The sequence below is a fragment of the Alternaria metachromatica genome (assembly GCF_023757995.1).
Source record: "Alternaria metachromatica strain BMP 0045 chromosome Unknown scaffold_6, whole genome shotgun sequence".
NCBI classification, from domain to species: Eukaryota; Fungi; Ascomycota; class Dothideomycetes; order Pleosporales; family Pleosporaceae; genus Alternaria; species Alternaria metachromatica.
The window spans coordinates 1,299,258-1,319,256 of NW_026055497.1; the positions used below are offsets into that span (position 1 = coordinate 1,299,258).

The window sequence follows — 19,999 nt, forward strand, 5'->3', positions numbered from 1 at the left end:
ATTGGCCCAACTGCATAGCTTTGGCGTGACTTGTAAAGATGCTGAGTGACTGGAAAAGAACAGAGACAGAAAGACATGGTCACAGAGGATTTCGACATGGTGAAGCACAAGGACGCGACGAGCAGTAAGAAAGTACAACACTTACACCTTAGGGAATGTTGGAAGAAGCTTTTCTTGGGAATTTCTTTTGCATATGCATGTGTTTGCATCAGTGTCTTACCAGCGACCTCGGGACGCAGCTACCGGCCGCCTAGCAAAACGTCTCTTCCTGAGCTACTGAGCGGTGAAGCCTTGAGACATACCGCGTCCAGAGGCAATTTCGAAAGTCAATAGTACTTTCCCGTATGTAGTATCCGGAATCACAGGCTGAGTGGAGTGGGTATAGTACAGATCGCATCTCTCCACGCTCTACACCTTCTCCGTCTCCTTCGGTACCGACCGTATCAGCTTCATGATCTCGCTCTCATTCTCTCCAGCGACTGTCAGGGTTAGCACGAGTAGCCTCTCTTCTCCTTTGCGGACATACCAGCTTTTCCCTGATTCCAGTCCACGACAAGCGGTCTCTGGAACGCGCCTCCGTCCGCCTTCAACCTCCTCATGGCATCAGTCTCGTTTTCCGCTCCGCTGATAACCTTGCCTGCCGCGCCCGATCCGCCCAAGTAGTCCAGTATGTTCTTGAGCTGGTCGGTTGTGGGTGGGGCTTCTGTGACATCAAGCTCGAACTCTGTGCGCTCGGCCTTGTCCTGAGCTTTGTGGGAGCTGGCTTGGTCTTCAGTCGCATGCGCAACGGATTGTGCGTTGGCTTGTTTGAGGAGGGTGAGGACGCGAGTGGAAGCTTGGTTCGAAGGCGCGTGGAAGAGTGTCACGACGTTCTTTGCGCCGTGCTGGATGGTATTAGCAGGTGATGCTGAGAGCCAATTCTAGAATGGCTTACCTCTCCGAAGAATCGCTTGAACATGTTTGCTGTTGTTGTTGGTGTTGTACTGTTGATGCTCTGCAAATGGAGGTGTTGGTGCTCTGACAGCTCAAGTGGAGTGAGGTTCGGGTGTGACGTAGATCGCCGCTTGGACCTGCCGTTCCCACCGCAGTATGATCTTGAGAGATCTACGATGCAGCACTCGAGGATTGGACTAAAGACAGATAATGCAGAGCTTAGAAAGCTCTTAGCTTATAGATCTGGAGGAAGGCAAGCCTACCGAGGGTGCGTCGCTGTTGATGACGGATTTCTTACAAGCTGGACGGGCTTGTCCGCTTTTGAATGCGACCAAGATGCTATGATGGTGCGAATTCGAAGACGCGAAATAATATAATCACGGTGGGGATTGAAACGCGATTGAATGGATGGACACAGCATCGGGTCGAGTGAAGCATAGAGGGTCAGCCAACGCGACAAGAAACAACACACGGCACACAATCCAAGAAGACCAGAGTTGGGAACACAAGCAGCTAGAATTCGTGATGCAGCTGTGCAAAAAGCAGAATGTACATGTACGCCATGAATATGCCCCCATCATCCCAAAGTGTGGGATCATGCTGCTACTGAGGAACGTGCCGTGGCGACGTCCGTGATTCCCACTTCCCTCTGATCCAGAGTCATAGCCATCCTGAAGAAACCGAATTCATGACCGTATTCTCTAGCTCATAGTGCTCGTTTCGTTCGCCCTTCCTCTAGTGTTTGGCTTATGAGGTTGGGTTAGGGTTCATCTGGGACGTGTCAGTACTTGCCCATCATACAAATGCGCGATGTCTACTGACCTTGCGCTTGCCACCGGTCATGGTGACGTTCACGAAACGGCGGGTGTATGTGAGCCTCTTCTTGGCGCGGCCCTTGGGGGTCTTCTTCTTCTCCTGGGGCTCAACCTGTGTAGCGTGTCAGCCGGCTGTCCACATCCACATAGCATCCATAATCAATCCGTCCTTCTCCTCAGGCGTCGCGTGATCGTGGTCGTGATTCGACGTGTCGCTATCGGCTGGAGGCGTGGGTGTATCGATGGGTGAAGCTTACCTTGGGGGCTATGCATTGTTAGCAGACATTCGCAATCGTTCCACATGAGCCAAGACTTACTTTGAGACTTGACCTTTCCGGCACGAGCGAGGGATCCGTGAACCTTTCCCATATTGGCGGTTGTTGATGGGTGTGATGAGTCGTTCGAAGTTGTCTGTGTGGTGGCAAAGTCCGATTAGCGGTGTACCTCTGGGGTTTCGGGTGTTGGGTGCGAGTTGAAAGTCTTGGTTTCGCAAGGCTTCGCGTTTGATGCAGGTGCAGTCGTAGGAGCGGGCGGAATACGTACAGGTTGCGGTCGTTGGGTGTTCGATGACTGGGCGGCGACGAGAGGGTCAAAATGACTCCAGGGCTGTGGACGGCGGCTCACCGGATTAGCCGAGATCACGTGCAGCGCTAGTGCATCGAAATGTGAGCATCGAGCTCAGCAGAACGGCCACTATGCATTCACTATAAACACTTCCCACAAGCAATGAATAGGCAGAGCGCATATAGATAGCTGTGCCGATGCAGGAATTACCATCTATCAGGCTGCTGCGTCTAGATGTTCGGAACGGAGATCTCGCCTCCACATCTACCAGAGATGATCAGATAAGATAATGCGACCCATCAACAAGTACAGCGGACAACAAGTTAGACACGCCGACTTTCTCAATGACCCTCAAGCCACTATCAAGCAGCGCGGTCATGCTGTGTTCAGATGCTTATGGATGAGCCATCTCTGTGCCCGACACGGTCATGCCTTCCGCAATAGACTTTACCTTTACCCTAGTCGGAGATCCCCGCCGCGGTTGGGTGTCGCATGATGCGTCCCGTAGCTTCGCTCGGACGCGTCGCTGTTTGCCATCAACCACCACCGTCACTGACGCTTCACTGTAGCGATCTAGCTCTCGAAACACACTGTTACATATCTGCATCACTCGGATACAAGCAGTAGCAAGATGCGTCTCCAAGCTGCCCTCGTAGGCCTTATCTCCGTCACCACAGCGTCCAACCTCCCATCACCGCAGCACTTCTTCGCGAACCCGTCCTCCAGCGATGGATCCGGCTTCAAGATACCAACGGTCCACGAGTCCGCCGTCCAAGCTCGCAGGATCATGCGCCTAGAAAACATCGGCACCTTATCTACCGTCTTCCCAGACTCTCACACCACCGAGCAACGACCCTCGGATGTCGGCGGCGCGCCCATAGGCTTGATGGACTACTTCGGCGACTGCGAGTCTGACTCAGGCAACCCGACCATCCTCGCCATCACCATCGCGACCTCCTTCAAGAACGTAGATGCCGGCTCCAATATCACCCTGAGCATGCGATGGCACCCCCAGGACAACAAGTGGCGTAGTCCCGCATCTCTTCCTCGCTTCTCACTCGTCGGACGACTCGAGGACATCGATATGGATGCTGTCAAGAAGCTGGGTGTGACGGCTTGCTATGTCAAGAAGCACCCGGATGCTGCATGGTGGCTGCCAGGCAGTGGCATTCACGAGAGCAAGTGGGTGCGTCTCGTTGTCGAGGAGATATACTGGATTGGAGGCTTCGGAGACCGTGCATACATTGGATGGATTCCCAAGGATGAATGGTACAGCGTTACTCAAGAGGAGATTGATGGCGTTCAGCTGCCTGGAGAGAAGCAGAGTGCCTGGAACACCCTCGGAAGCTGGTTCGGGATGGGCCAGCAAGAGGATGGAGTGCTTGAGCTCTAGATTGGTTCATGAGAAACGAGGGTTGATGCCGCTTGACACCTTCACATGTGGATCGTGTAGGGTGATTTAGCTGGACTTCGAAATACACCTGTGGGGTGCAGACCATGACTTCCGGTGCTCTTCTATATGATGTCAATTCAGGAATACTACGACAGGTATTCATGCATTGCCTTTAGCTGACTAGCTACTTGTATGTGCAGCAAGACCATATCAAGATACGAACCCGGATCTCCTTTAGATGACTGTTCAAATCATCCGATATTCGAAGCTTTGTATAGCTTTCGCGTGAATGAGATTCCCGAAACTAGCAAAGTATCCTTCTTTCGATGCACACACATATGCGCATTGTTCGGGACGTCTGCAGTATCTCTGCGGCGTCGGTAAGAGGTTGATGCGTGATGCCGCTTAGTGATGGAGCCTCGAGATCCCACCAAGCTGAGTCTCCGCAGCGCAACGCTCCTTCCTCCATACAATGCACACGCTATGATGACGAATGAAGTATCCCACCTCTAGTGGAGGTCACTTTTTATTATCTCTAGCTTTGTTCCAGTCCATGTGACTCGTCCTGAAGTTATCGTGAGTGTGAGGTCGTGACGGCCAACCGCCTCGCGATGATGGAACAGCTCATGCAGCTTTCAGCCCCCACGCTTGTTAGCCTAGCCTCGTCACCTCTCAGCCGCTCTTACTATGTTGCGCTACGAATCCCTTGGGCAAATTCTGCATCACTGACAATACTCACGGTCGCTCAAACGACTGGATTCGCACACAACGCAGCAGCATCATCAGCCAAAGACTTTGCACGGGATCTAACGGCAACATGCGCCTACTCCGTGCGATTGATATGACATTCCACGAATTCGAGGGCTCTTCAATACCACCGTATGCCATCCTGTCGCACCGATGGGAGGGTGAAGAAGTCACCTATCGAGAGATGAGCGATCGGGCGACTGCCAAAGAAAAAGGGGTTCGATCTACTAAGGACCAGGAGCTCAAAATCCGGGCGGCCGCCACAAAAAGGAAGTCTGGGTTCAAGAAGATACGGCAATGTTGCGAACAAGCATTGGAAGATATGATAGAGTACGTGTGGGTTGACACATGCTGTATCGATAAGTCGTCGAGCGCAGAATTGTCCGAGGCCATCAACTCAATGTATACTTGGTATCAACAATCTATAGTTTGCTACGCCTACTTGGCCGACGTACATACTTGGCCAACATACCGAGCAGAAGATGCCGATGGGGCCTGGGCCGGAATCATCGATGTCTACGAGCACCAGGATGGGAACGGAAGTGGACTCAACAGCCGCTGGAAAACGGGGCATGTTCTTGCTTGGCAGCGACTAGAGCCCATCTCGCATGTCATGAACAGTGCCTGGTGGACTCGAGGATGGACGTTACAGGAGCTAATAGCCCCATCTGAGATGGTTTTCTATGCCAACAGCTCATCCAATTGGAGCAAGATTGGCGACAAACGGACTCTGCTTGAGTTGATAGTGAAAAGGACTGGCATTGAAAAGTACATATTACTCGGTGGGGACGTCACAAAGTGCAGTGTTGCACAGCGCATGTCTTGGGCCTCTGAACGCGAGACAACCAGAACGGAGGATTTGGCGTATTGCCTCCTAGGACTTTTTGGTGTCAACATGCCACTACTATATGGAGAGGGTAGCAAAGCATTTCTTCGCCTGCAGGTACGATGGTCATCCCTCTGGCTCTTCGTTCTTTCCCGCTCATCCCCAACAGGAAGAAATCATGAAGCAGTCCGACGACCAAACACTATTTGCGTGGCAGTTAGGCTTTGAGCGTACGCGAAATGATCTCTGTGGGCCTTTGGCTGCACATCCGTCAAAGTTTCGAGGGGCCAGCACTTTGATCCCTATCCTTGACGATGATTTCCAGAGTCCGTATTCGATGACTAACAAAGGCTTAAGAATCGAGCTTCCGATTGTTCACCAAGGCGAAGACCCATACGGATTAGCTATTTTGCATTGCGGGACCTACAATACACGGACTGGTCTACCCGTGGTACGCCTTGGGCCACCAGGAACAAACCGTTATGCCCGTGATGCTCGCTCCACTGGACCTTTGATGACTATGAAAGCCGAGGAGCGCACACCCACAGCCATCTTCATGAGTCAAGAGCCAAGCATCAGAGTAGAAAAGCGACGACCTCTACAGGTAGTCATAAGCGAAGACACTCTAAGATTGTTCAATACAGTCTACTGTAGTGCTAAGGCTCACCCCTTAGACGTACCAAGTATAGCCACTGACCAGGCGTACACATTCCCTCTCAACTGTCGGCGCGGCGCAATACTACTGGCTGGGAACGACTACACCAATCATCTACTCATCTTATTCAACATCGAGCTGCAGCATGTTGGGCGATACACCTGCAAGCTCGTCTATTCTGGAGACGAGGACGACGAAGACTTCACGATAGAGCAAGAGAAGATACATCGCGTTGTGCGTGATATGCGAAAGACCGATCTGTCGCAAGAGTATGCGTTAGCGAGAGAGATCGAAGAAGAGCCCAGCTGGAGTCTGATACATGGCGACTCCGGTCCACCGAATAATCGGACTAGCTTCGCTGATCTACCAGACGACGCTATGATCCTGGCGAAGTTTGCGCCATACGATGTACTCGATAGTAGTGATGATGGAAATCTGGTGCTGCGCGTCGATCTCGTTGATCAATCGGAGAGTCCGCAGGATCTGTATGAGCTCGAGTAGAAAGCAAATGAAGAGAGAGAGAGAGCGCGCAAGCGATGCGATGACGCCGAACAGGAATTGGAATGTAATTTCATGAGATGCAAACAGCTGTACCACGTCGCTCGAAGCGTAGGAGCAGGAGTGCCTAGAATTATGTCCCGATCTGCTGCATACACACTGTTGAATCTGGATAAGTAAACACTCTACAACATAACAATTCTACATTGATGACATTTTTCGTAATGCCTCCGTTGACTCTAAGGTGAGGTGTAGCCACCTCGAGTGTAAGTGATGATCCGTTGTTAGAACAGTCAAAACTGCATGCTAGGCATCATGTGTCATATTTATCGCCTGAAAGATAACTTGTCTTCGAGGTGAGTTGGAGGAAAGGCCGTTTTGAATAGGAACATCATCGTAATACTCAGTGGATCGGAATACTTGTGTCGAAGCGTTTTGATGCATCATTCGGGAATAGGAGTTGAAGAACTGCGCTACCCTCACACTGACCTCAACTCATCTGATCACCGAAGACTGTCCCTGGAAAGTAGACACCGAGATCACTCTCTTTGCCTAGCGTTCACTGGGGCGAGCCACCCTCCCCATTAATCCTGCACCACGACACTCCTGACCCAAGCACAGCTTCAAAGCTATCGGCTCTTTCCCCAGACACAAACCGCATAACGCCCCATCGCGTCAAGCTTGCGTCAACACCACGTGTCTCTTGCGCCGTGCTTGCGTGTACAGCTCAATAGATCGTACGTTCTCTACATACGGCCAAATAGGACACATATCGAGACGTGCTCAGATCTTCTCCAGTCCGCTCGGCTTCACAACAACGCATTCGCCTCTTCGCGGCTTATTAGTAATGACGATCGGCTGCAAGTCAGCGCAGTCAGGTCACTCGACCTCAACGGCGCTCAGATCTGTGCTCTTTGCGGCTCTTCGGTCGGCAAGTTCAGCCGGTATACTTGCGGAGCAGCTTCGTAGAGACTCTGTGCGCCCCATCGGCAAGGTCAACCGATACACTTGCAGAACAGCTTCGTACCTTTTCGGCTTCAGCCGGTACGCATTCAGAGTAGCTTCGGGGAATCTCTTCGCGACTCTTCGGCATATTGAACCGATAGACTTCCTTCGCAAGAACTCTTCGCAACACTTCGGCAAGGTCAAGCGATACCCCTTACGGGGCAGCTTCGCAGGAACTTCCTCGCGATCCACATGTTGCGCTGCGTACTTTCTGTAACCTGGAGTAACCTAGTCGATGATTCACAAGGCCACCCGCTCCTTCTCTTTCTCGGCGAGCGCACGCATTTGGCGATAGCTGACAGCCTCACATTCGCACACCGCATGGTCGTCGCATCGCGTAGGCAACAAGTGCGCTGGCGCTGGCGCGAAGGAGTCGTGCGCGCAAGGATGATGATGGAAAAATGACAAAGGAGAAGACAGCCCTACATCGACGATGGAGATCGTGTTGTCTCGATGAACTACTCACCATTACCATTGCAAGCTTACCAGGCATCCTCCATGTAGACAACAGCTTCATTGTCGCCCGAACAACCGCATGATTCATCTGCGCCCCTTGGGCAGCGTCTGTACCTGAGCGTGCGCGCAACCAGGTCAACCCCAGCTTTTCCAGAATCCTCGGTCGTTGCTCATCCACGTTGTGTGCCTGATGTTGGCAAGGAGGTTCCCAGCAGCGACGAAATCACGTGGCCCGGCCGTTCCTGCCTGAAAAGGACCTACTACCACACGTCCCTATAACGACCATGATAAGATCCTTAGAAAGGCGGTGACGTGGTGCATCCCAGTCGCATGAACGCCGCACAAGCACGGCACGAAGATGAAAGGGTAGAGCCTGGGAATCCTTCGGTCTGATCATCAATCACGTTGCAAACAAGCATCATGCCGGTAAAAGTTCTCTACGCGAGATAGACGTGAACCATGGGACAACACGAAACAGTCTTGCGCGATATGCGCGATTCTAGTTCCCGCAAGCCAGCCAAACTCAATCGCTGGTCGTCCCTCAATGGCGAAACTCTCTTTTCGGCGATATCGTTATTTGGTAGCGAGAGTGGTAGTGAGGCGATCCCGAACGGTGGATGCCCAACGCTGTCCCTAGCATCAGGTTCCGGAACGAGTCGCAAAGATGAATACGAAGGTGATCCGGCGATGGCGGCATGGCGCAATGGTACTTTCCACGAGTCGGCCCTTGAGTGTGATCACTGTTTTCTGACTCAAACGTTGTTCCGGGAAGAGAGAGTGAGTGTGCTGAGTTGGACGATGCGGGCGCGCAGGGACGAGCCTTGATGTTGGCTAGAAGCTGGGATCATCCCATCTCTGATCGTCCGCACGGTCATATCGCACCCCAAGAAGCCTTAGTCCCGGAGCATTAGCCCGCCTGGCGCTAGAATGCGGTTCGTGTGCTTTGGGATGCGAACGGGCAAAGGGTGGGCGTGGGCGTTCGCGCGACGCGGAAATTGGGCGATCACAGCTGTCAGGCTGGGTGTGCTGGGTGCAGCTATGACTCTGGCAGCATGCTGGTACACTGTGGATGCTCCGACGGTTTGGCCTGCGCAAAGACTGGTATTAATGTCCGAGATAACTGCTATCGGCTTGGGGCTCGTTGCGGGATACGGTGCTTGCTGATACTCACCGCCACGTGCTGCCAGCACGAATGCGACACAGATACCCACAATAGCACCGCCGTTGTTGGCATAGCTGCCATAGCTGTCGGCACTTGGGATTCTCACAAAGACGGCGCAGACGGCTGTCGATCGCGGTTCTTTAGGCAAATCTTCGCGTCTTACCATGACAGTGGCATCACCTGCTCTCTCTGTCGGAAATTTCGGACGAAGCTCGCGGTGATGAGAGGGGGTCCTGGTCGACGGCAGGATGCGAGTCCAAGGTCCCTGCTTGACTGCCTTGTCATGAGTAGCGGAGAGGAGGAGGGGCAACGGTCGGTGTTATGGATAATTCCGTGCAAACCTCCTTCTCGAAGGTCTGGCGCGCAGGGATCATGGCTGATAGTTTAGAGTGCTATTCGCAAGGCCGCGTAGGGCGGCAGTAGCAACAATCTCGCAACAATTTCGCAGGCAAATCGCCCAGCCATGATAATCTAGGGAAAGATTGCCTGGAGCAAGATTGCGTGCATCCGATGATAGAGCGCTCTGACCTGCACAGCTGCAGAAGTAGGTGTTGGAGGTTCTGCGTGGTGGTGTTATTTCGGAAACGTCGTCATCCCACCTGGGCACCATGGACCGTCGCGCGTTTGGTTCCGACGCAAAGGTTCGTTGATTGGTGATGGTGCTGATTAGAGGCAACGCTGAGTGGCTGTCATTACGAAGGTACCCCTCCCTCGGTACCTTCAATACTTGACTGCACCAGTCGTGACGGCAAAATGGTACGATACGTTCCCTTGATCGCCGCTGGGCGTGCGCATCGGTTCTTGGTTGTCGGAATTGATAGACGCATGGTGACAACATATGTTGGCGCACTGTTTTCTGTAAGCGGATGCGCGCAGCAACAGGATTCTTGTGTGGCTGGGGGAATCGTAGGCGTAGGCATAGGCTTTGTGCTAGAAGGCTGCTTGGAGTCTCCCCTGCCGTCGCCGTATGGCCCGTATTGCCAGGCTCATCAATCTTCTCGTTCTGGATGCGCCATGATTGCAAGCGAGATGGAACTAGAACCTGAGACACTTGCGCAAAACCAAGATGATGCGCAGATCTTTCGCGAGCACGATCCAAGGGCTTGAAGGGGCGCTCCGATCCACCTGCACCAACAACCCGATTGGCAGGAACCGTGTGCCAGCTCGAATCAAGGGAACTGCTGACGAGGCGACGCTCCTTCATCTCCATCCCGCGATTGCTTTTTGTAGTCTTGTTCAGCGGCCGTCTTCGCTAAACTTTATCACACCTCCGGCAAGTAGTACACTCTCCGTCATCAATGCGCACGAGAGCTTGGAATTGCTTGTTGAGTTTCAGGGCCTCGACCGAGGGGATTGCTTTTCGCCGTTCTGTGGGGAGACAATGCGTGGCGGCGCTCTGTGCGGTGTCGTGTCCGTTGCAAAGGATTCAAAGGATTCCTCCTCCGCCAAACGGATAGACGAGTGGACAGGGGTCTGGAATCAGACCATTTGTTTTCCTTTTGACGGCAGCCAGTGAGCCACACGCAACCGACCTCACTCAATGTTGACGTCGGCCCCTGGGTGGAGAGCCCGCATGACGAGTTTGGTTAACGAGCCGTTACCGTTACGATTGGCGCCGCAATGCTGGTTTCAGTATTATTGAAAGCACGACTTTGTTATTCCGTGATATCCCACATGGTTTGATGAGAGACCCGGGGTTCGGAGAATAGTTAAGTGACGATCGTCACTCAAAGCTCATGCGTTCATGTGCTGGAACGCCTGCGGGAGGATGGGGCCAGACTATGTTGGCAAGCCACATGCGATCCCGAATAACCGCTGTATGCTGCAGCCGAACATCGGACCTGCGCTGGGCGTTGTTGAGGTCATGCCATTGAGCTCTGAACAAACGGCTCAGTATAGAAGAAGCAGCAGCATGCAAGCATAAGCGACGTTTGGCAACCACGTTTAGAGTAGAATGCGGACTTTTGCATTACGGAGAAATTTGTTCCCTAAAAATCAGTCGATAATCGGAGAGGACATGGCCTGGCTCAGAGTCAGTGGCACAGTATCGCCTCCACGTCTCCTAACTGACGGCGCATGACAGTTGACTCCGTGTACACCTTCAGCGCACTCACTTCGTTCCAGAGTGGGATTCACTGATCGACACGGTAATGGACTCGGGAAGACGTGCCTCTGAGCGAATGCATATTTTTATCCATATAGACCGTGGCGAGGCGGAATGGTTCGATAGTCCGGACTTGGCTTCATGGACAACCGTTTTGGGGTCCACAGATGTCGTTTACAGAACGATATGACCTATCCGGGAAAGAGTGGACGGGTAAATGTCTCCTTGAACTTGAGCCCTGATCATAATGCAGTGCAATAAGCATCCAACGTAAGATTGACACGGGAGATGCCCCAGTGACTCCAACGATCTGCAGGAATCCAGAAAATCGTTATGACTGCTCGAATATAGTCCAGGAACATGCGGTAATCCCGGAGATGTATCAACTACCGTGGGTCTTGCCGGGTTGGAAGCGTGGGCAAGCAGCTTGGAAGTGATGGCGACCGATGGCGACTGCCTCTCGCATACGGATTAATTGTTACGCGAAGACAACGACATGGATAACCCGTCAGGAACGATCTATGCGCGCTCGACGTGTCGTAAGTGTCAAGTGTGGCTCTGACGTGTCCGGTTTCCACTAGGTTTAGAAGGCGACTGACATGCAATGCGAAACATCGTTTCGCTCAATGAATCCACAACAACACAGGCAATAGCATGAAAGTAACTGGATTTCGTAGACAGTATTGATTTGATCGGTTTTGGCGCATGGTGGAGCATTGAATTCGCTCATGCAGGATCCCTACTATAATACAAGAAAATAAGGGCGGCTTGTTGGACTAATGCCATGCGCCTTGATGCGATAGCAAACAGCTGACCGGACTAGAAACTAAAGTTGACTGAAGGTAGCGTACATTATCGCAGTAGTAGCGATATAGGATATCGTTGGTGACACGAGAAAGAAACTCCGGTGAAATGCATGACAAGATGGGAAGCGCCCGAAACGCCGATGCGTGAAAGTGGTATCGTTGGCAAGATGCGGCTGAACAAAGCATTTCGTGGGTGGGACCACTACATGGTAGGTCGAGGCTTGTCAGGCCGATTGCGTGAGACAGTTGGTGAGGGCTCTTAGCTCGTTATGTCGTCAGGGTGGTACTGGAAGCCGCGTGGCAACCTCGCTCGTGTCGCTTCATGTTGCTGCGCACGCTGAACGCTTTGCCACATCCAGGCTGCGGGCACTTGTAGGGCTTCTCGCCTGTGTGACTGTGACTGTGGATGCGCAGGCTGCTTGGCCGCGAGAAGGCCTTGTTGCAAGTCGAGCAGATGTACCGATCCTGAGACTGGGGAAACTGAGACTGGCTAGAGGTGCTAATGTAGTGGTGGTGTTGCCATGGGTTGGAGCCGTTCGAAGCCGGGCTGGGCACAGGAGCCGGCAGGGGTATCGAGTGTGGCTGGAAGTTGGAAGGAAGCGGGCGCTGCGCATACATGGCAGTGCTGTTGTAAGAGTGCTGCTCAGGCGAGTAGAATGAAGTTGTAGAGGCAGCGCCTGGTGATGACTGATACGGCGACTGGCCATAGATGGAGGTACTGTAGGGAGACATGGAGTGCGACTGCAGCGAATCGCGCTTCATTGGAGGCATCGATGAGAAGGACTGGCGCTGCTGGTGCGGCTCCATGTTGTTGAGCGAGCCGCCGACGAAGTAGGGCGCGGATGCAGCAGAGTGGTTTGATGCAGCGGAGGGAGACTGGGTACCGTCGTGTGCCACGTCTGGGTGCATTGGCGGTGTCGGAGGCAGTGTCATCCTGGGGTTGCTCGGCGCAGGCACTTGAGCGTAGACGGTTTGTGACGGTTGCTGCATGGCTCCTGCCCCTCCCTGCTGTGCTTGCCTTAGTTGCGGCGATGACGACTGGCGGTGCTGTGACTGAGGACTTTGGGAAGCTGCGATGAGTCAGTATGGAAGTGAGAGAAGGTGCAGTGGTTGGTGCCTACCTGTCTCGGAAGCAGCCTTGTCGTTCCCAGCAAACTCGAGGAGACTTGAGATAGAAGGCAGTGAAGGCTTCTTCTCCTCTGCTGGTGGTGAGGGCGGCGATTGCGGCCGTTGCTGCTGCTGTTGTGGTTGAGGTGTGTATTGTTGGTGTTGATGTTGCTGCTGTTGTTGCTGGCGGTACTGCTGCTCGACCTGAGGTTGAGATGGAGTATGCACGGGATATGAGGAGGCGGCAACACCCGACATGGGGAAGGCGCGAGGTTGCGACTGCTGGAAGTAGGCCGGGTGCTGGAACGACTCGCGCTCCCTAACGCTGCCGTGTACCATACTGGCGAGATGCATTGCCATGGAGGAGGTGGTTGTCACGGGTCACAGCAGTGGCTGCGTAACAAGAGAGAGAGGAGTGGGTGAAGGGAGTTGGATGATGACGAGATGGAGAGTAGTCAAGGCGACGGGTACAAGCAGATGTAGAGCCAGGAATTCGGGCCTGCAGCATTCAAGTACGGTGTCGAGGGGATTGGCGAGATTCAGCACGAAGCCCGTTCGCACCGTAGCGTCGTCAGTGGGCCTGTCGTTCCCTGTCCAAATTGCGTTTGAGCGGGCGATGAGGCGGCGGACCGTTGTCAAAAAGCCCACGTCCCACTCGAGTTAGCCCGAGACGCTCAGTCCCTTGCAACGGCAATGCAGATGACAGACGGACGAGGTTTAGAGTGAAGATGTGCACGCCCCGTAGTAATGCCTTGGCCGAGCGATCCGCCCACGCATCCCAGACGTGCCAATCGACGCTGCACCGGCGCAACAGCGCTTTTGGGACAGCCACGGCAGGGGCCCTGGCCGCGGTGCTAGGACAGGCCACTCTGCACTGCAGATCGACCGTTCCAGGAGATACCTGAGGAGAATCCTCGTGGGCTTGTCGGAAGCAAGTAAGCTGCAGAGCCGCTGGGATCGAGTGAATGCCCGCGACGTTCCCAACGGGGCGGAACAACCCTCGCCGATTCCTCTCACGCTGCTGCCGCCAGATGACGACTCAGGCCGCACGTCGCCGACTGCTGCGTCCTGCCAGCTGGCCTCCAACGGCGCTTGGGTTGACGATGCAAAGGGTCCTGGCTGCACGGGCGCTGGGGCTGCACCGATCGGTACTCCTGCCAGACTCCAGAGCGCACTGCCGACGTGCTGTCCAGCAGTCGAGAGATCCACCGCGGCCTGTATCTCTGGGAGCGGCGGCGAGACAATACGGATCGCGCTGACGAAGGATTACGCAGGGGGTGAGGCTTGGGAACGGCTGCGATGCTGGCCTTCGGAAAGAGACAACGATGAGACGTGCGAGTCTCGGTGCTGCGCCTTTGGCACACTTTAAAGAAGCCACCACTGTCCACCCACCTCATGCCGCCCTCGTGAAAGGGCACCGTCGCAAGCCATGGCAGTCAACTAGACGATAGCACCGTATCGTCCCGGGGGCGTTTGGCTCGAGGCAAGTCACTGCGGAAGCGAGCCAAGCGCCTCGTGCAGCAGAAGCTGTCTAGTCCTACCCACCAGGCGATGCCTTGACCATTGTTACGACTGCATTTCCTAAAAATCTGATCCCGCATTAGAGAGGGTCCGCCTGCAGTGATGCACATGGCTGCAGCCGCGCTGGGTGAAGCGAAGCATCGCGCGCGGGATGATTTGCTGGCAATTATTGGAGGCGGTCGACTTTCTGGCACGTCTGGTGGTGCGCGGTCGTACACAGCTGTCTAACCACCGTCACCGCCATGACGGGCGAACTCGACGGGCAGTCACGGGACTGACTCGTCCCAACCTCACTCATTACCTTCTCCAGTACATGTCCCAGCACGCTGCATCGAGAACGCTCACCGCATGTTTGCTTGCTCCAGCTAGCAGGTTAGGCCGTGTGCCAGCGACAGATTGGTTTCAGCAAAAAGGCAAGCGCGGGACGTCAGAACGACGGCTCGACGGCTGTTGCCTCTTTGCAGCGACAGTCTCCGACCCCAGCACGCGACGTCTCTGCGGCGCCGCCAGGGCGGGATGGCGGCGTTATCCCATGTCTTGGCCTCGTTCGTCTGTGGAGGATCTCGTCGAAAGAGGCGGGTCGATCAGCGACAAGCGCATGCAGCTAATCCCGGGGGCCACGTTGGCTGTCACCATCTGCTCACTACTCTAGCCGACCTCCCGCCATCCAACCACGCTGCCCTCTGCCATGCTTAGGAGCGCCTTCGAGAAACAAGCTGCGCGCGAGTGAGATGCCACCGCAGCCTGCCACCGCGTGCTTATGTATCGTCCACCACGAGGCGCCGCAGATCTAGCAACCCAAGCCGAGTGTCTAGTGTCTAGTGCTCAAAAGGAAGACTGCGGTTACCGTGCAATTTCTTTACTGCGTCGTCGTCAGGAGCATGATGCGTTCCGGCGTCGCACAGCATCTTCCCAGCTCGGTGCAACACGACCTCGTGGCTCTTCTCTTCGCTAGAACAATCGAAGCACAAGACTTGCAGGGCTATCGTGTGTACCACCACCGACGCAGACGTGAGCGACCGTGGCATCCCACTCTATTGGTGCTGCCGGTCTAGAGAAATGGGCACAGACGTGACCTCAGGGCTTCCGTTGATGGAATTTGGGAATTTCATCGCTTAGGCCTGCGCGAGTGCCGGGCGTCTTGCACATCACATTACCACCGTCCTGGATACCTCATTCGCAGTCTACATCAGATGTCATGGTGCGCACTTCACAATCTGTCAAATCTGAACAGCTGCACCACCATGCAGAACATAATTTTGATCGATGGCCAGTCTCCAGCAACAAAAACTGCGTATCTGCATGGCAGAATGCGAACGCTGAACAGGGTGCATGATCTCCCGGAAGACCACCACCCAGGGACGCTGCGTCCGGTCTCAGGGAGCGCGGGACTGGCAGGGATACCGATACTTGGACCGCATCATGATCCATCATCAGCGGGAACACGCTTACTGCAAGGAGCCTCCCTAGTGCTTTCCGAGCGATCGTCTCGGCGTTTCATTTTCACGAATCGGCAACCCAGCGGCATGTCACCCACCTTCTTACCCGAAGCTTCCCCGTGTCTTCCAACACCTCTTCCCAAAACCCGACACCGTCCTCAATTTCACAGCATATCGCAGTGCGAACGTGGTTGTATCAGATACCCGCTGCGTTCCATGGGTCAGTGGAAGCAGCTTTGGCCTGGCCCCTGTACGTCGCACCCCCGTCTGCTCCATGCATGACGCTCTCCAGGGTTTCTCCGGCTAAAGCGCCCAAGCTGGATAAGCCCGAAGATTGCAAGGCTGTTCTCATCGTCAGGCGTCTCATTGGCCCTGACCGACAAAAATATTACATCGAACTGCCGGGATTCGTCCAGCGTCCACATCGTGTGATGCTCAGACGAGGGCTATGCGAACTTGCACTTTAAGCCATGACGCAGCCACGCGCTCTCGCTACGAGCAACAACCATGTTCATCATTCCAGACATCACGGAACAACTCACCGTTTATTGTAAAGCGAGCAGCTATAGTTAGTCTGCCGCAGAAACTCTTAGGTGGGTATGTTTTTGGAATGCCTCACCAGAAGATGAAGGCAGAACGTCATGCACGATTTGAGCAACTACCCGGACAACTGGCTCCGCAATCGTCTTCGTTGCATACATCGGTGGGTTTGGTTCGAACTCGTAAGGGTATACCCTGGCAGGTTGACTCCTCTCAGCGCTTACTCGTGTAAATTAGGCAAAGAAATGAGCCCAACCAGAATGAGGCGGAACCGACAGATTGGAGATATCGCGAGATGGCCAGCAGTACCCGGTACGCAGGATTGTTAAGAACACATGGTCTGCTCTGAGCTGCATCGGACACATCTATCGAGCCTTGTTCTTGCACTGCGCTGCAAATTATGACCATCTACTCTTCTTCCGAGCAAATTCGGGTCCAGTCCAGATTCAGAGTTCCTGGAGACACGGAGATTATCTCTCGATACCCTCTAACATGATAAGATTCACCATCCGCGACCCTTCAATCGCGGTGCCATCAATGCAATGGGTCAAACTGGTGCCTACCTACCAGAAGATCACGTCCGATCCTTTGCGCCACTGTTACCGGGGCGCAATTTGCGCTGCAAGAACCCCTTGCGGAGTTGGACGATGTTGGCAATACGGCTAATACGTCGTGTCTGTGGTCAAACAGCACTGCGGTGTGTTTTGAGGCGTCCCCGGGAATCGAGCATACTTTGTCTTCAATCTCCCCAACCTCGTTGCTGTTTTGAATCCGCACACAGGGGTTCGGGTGAAGCAACAACAGCAGCCACCAAGCGGGCCGAATGGGGCAGTAGGGAACCCAAAGAGTCGACGGCGAAAATGAGCGGCCCAGTTGTGTGTCTCGCACCCTGTTCCCTTCCCACCGTTTTGAGCATGTTTTCCGGATCCATTGCGCCACGACAAGGGACCGCGTAGATCATTCCTGATCACCGCGTCGAGGTGGGCTCGGCTGACAGTGAGATTCACCAGGATATCGTGCGGCCAAGTGTCAGATCAGCCGGATCAGAGGGGCTGCCAACCAATGCCGTCTTTGCCGGATCACGGGTGAATTCTATTTCGCCTTCGATCTAACCGTCCATTCGTATGCTATGCACATCGCCGCCGATGAATCCCCATAAGCAAGGTGTTCGGTACGACTTCCATTCATGGCTGCGGCGGTACCTGCCGCGGATATGCCTGCCTCGTCAGAATGACCCTCGTCAGAAGACGGAGAAGCTGATTCAGTATGGGGAACCATATGTCCAGTGCCGCTGTTTCAGCCGTTCAACTTCGAGATCCACTTCTGCAAGACATTCAAGCCATTCACCAGCTAACCATCTCTGGCTCTGCAAAAGCACGACCACATCAAACAAGGCATGTGGAGCTCGCAATGTGAAGCTCATGTAACCTTCGAGCCGGACCAGTTGCGTATCAGCGGCCGCCGATACTCGATAGTGGATTCAAATTGTGGAAAAGCGATATCTTCCAGACATGACTGGATACCTGAGGCTTCTTTTTCTAGGCCCCTGTTCAAGTGACTCGGCCTGACCCACCAACGTCCGCGTCGGCCTGCCTCACTCCCCTGTCATTGCAGAAATCGTTAGCGCACCCTCCTCCGCGTGGCTGACGCTCAGCGAGTTTATTCGTGAACGTTGCGTGACAGGACGTTAGTATCGTTTGGTCGGCGCCATCACAACGCTACCGGCGATACCATGAGATCGCTGCTACTGCTACACGCTCACGGCCTTGCTCACCGTATCCGGTCTACTCCAAGTGTCAGATCTCGAGGAGTCGCATCTAGTGTTACCCCGTTTCTTCCTTATTCAAGCCAGCAATGCGACGGGGTGAGGAGTCAATACGTGACCTGCTGAGAGTCTCCCGCGGCAGCACAAGGCTTGCTTCTGAAAAGTGGTCCGACATCCGCATACGGCCTGTATCCCGCCACATGATTTCCACCACTGGGAATCTTCCTCCCTTCGCAGTGCTCCAGAAGGATCACATAGTCGCGATCGGCGCCGATCTATGCTCAACATGATCCGCAATTATAGCGCCAGGGGGTACTCAAGGAGAGTTTTGTTCACACGGCGGTCGATTCACAGGTGCATAATGAACGCAGGACCAAGCTCACCAGTTTGCCGCTGTCAATGCGCTGGACTCTAGACCTGGTATTATGCTGAAGCAGTGGCCTAAGCCGTTAGTGACCGTTGATGTTGTTTTTTCCGCAACGTCTATCCGAAGGAAGCTCTCTGCGGGACACGAATGCGCAGCCCATCGACGATGTGAAGGAGTCGAAGGATGCACCGCAAGATTAGCCCGAGGGGCCCACGACACGTCAATCACGAACCCACGATCTCCGTTTGAACTTCGGCTTCTAATGACTAGCACACGTGAGACCCGGTCCCGCGGGCAGATCCCAAGTGCTTTCCAATGATTACGGATCAGCCTGTCCGTCTGAGATCGAGTTCGTGTGTCGGCACCCGCGCATATCTCGCATTCGGAAGCCCACCCGCTACATCCCAATCTGCAAAGGTCATCACACGTAAGGGCATAGCCGCGCCGGGGTTTTGGATGTCGGGCCCCGCGACAAAGACGAAAAGGTCGCGAAAGGCTTCGCAGTTTGATGACCCAGTGACCCTGTTATTACTGCGAGGCGCTTCAGTGTATGCAGCTGCAACAGTATACTCCGAAGCTACTGCTGCAACTGAATATTGGGTGTGTTGCATTGCATATCGCCGAACAGCGCGCAGCAAACGACACTGCCGTGAGCAAGGGTGGGGCACAAGATCACTGTCACGGTCTGTCGGTCCTTTAACAACGTGAAACTGTCAGCAGATCCACGTTTATCGACCTGGCTGTCGGGAGCCGCACCGCCCAAGTCAAATGTGTACGTGGACATCACTCTATCTAAACCTAATCTCCATCAACTCCGGGTAAGGGCTTTTACGTGTGGTGGCCATGTAATACCGGTCGGGCTTATGCAGCCTGAGGATCATAGCATGGGTCTTTGTCCTTGCTTCCTTTGACCTACCCCATGTTGGTAAGCTCCGTGCAATCTCGATCGCTCAGGAATATGGGTTTTATTTTTCTCTTCCAGACTGCATGCATGCGATACGATCTGCTCCGCAAGCAATGCAGTAAGTTGCTGTGCCGTGCGTGAAAACCGTCGCAGATACATTGGTACTTCGCCGACGACGTTTACCTGCAGCCGAAGGAAGGGGGTGGTATGCGGGCCTAAGTTGAACGAGATGTAACGTACATCGCAATATCTGTTTAGCTTCTTTCTTGGATCATGTCGATACCCGAACCCAGTGCGGGATCTGCCAGCCTGCGTGCTCCAAACTTGATATGCCGCAACGGAGGCAAGTATGACGACATGAACGGGCCCACAACGTCTATCACCAAGGTCCC

At 54.1% G+C, this 19,999-nt stretch overlaps 4 protein-coding genes across 4 annotated transcripts; 2 read left to right on the forward strand and 2 right to left on the reverse strand.

The window, feature by feature from the left end:
* Positions 1–408: 408 nt before the first annotated feature.
* J4E83_003995 (uncharacterized protein) lies at positions 409–958 on the reverse strand (the record flags this gene model as incomplete). Its single annotated transcript, XM_049330927.1, has 3 exons — positions 409–479; positions 527–884; positions 935–958. 3 exons carry the CDS (start codon positions 956–958, stop codon positions 409–411), a joined length of 453 nt encoding a protein of 150 aa, XP_049190344.1.
* Positions 959–2,943: 1,985 nt separating this feature from the next.
* Positions 2,944–3,705, forward strand: J4E83_003996 (uncharacterized protein; the record flags this gene model as incomplete). The annotated part of the gene is made up of 1 exon (XM_049330928.1): positions 2,944–3,705. The coding sequence occupies one exon, from the start codon at positions 2,944–2,946 to the stop codon at positions 3,703–3,705; it is 762 nt and encodes a 253-aa protein (XP_049190345.1).
* Positions 3,706–5,760: 2,055 nt separating this feature from the next.
* On the forward strand, positions 5,761–6,434 carry J4E83_003997 (uncharacterized protein; the record flags this gene model as incomplete). Its single annotated transcript, XM_049330929.1, has 2 exons — positions 5,761–5,766; positions 5,979–6,434. 2 exons carry the CDS (start codon positions 5,761–5,763, stop codon positions 6,432–6,434), a joined length of 462 nt encoding a protein of 153 aa, XP_049190346.1.
* Positions 6,435–12,231: 5,797 nt separating this feature from the next.
* Positions 12,232–13,410, reverse strand: J4E83_003998 (uncharacterized protein; the record flags this gene model as incomplete). Its single annotated transcript, XM_049330930.1, has 2 exons — positions 12,232–13,034; positions 13,086–13,410. 2 exons carry the CDS (start codon positions 13,408–13,410, stop codon positions 12,232–12,234), a joined length of 1,128 nt encoding a protein of 375 aa, XP_049190347.1.
* Between the last annotated feature and the right edge of the window lie 6,589 nt (positions 13,411–19,999).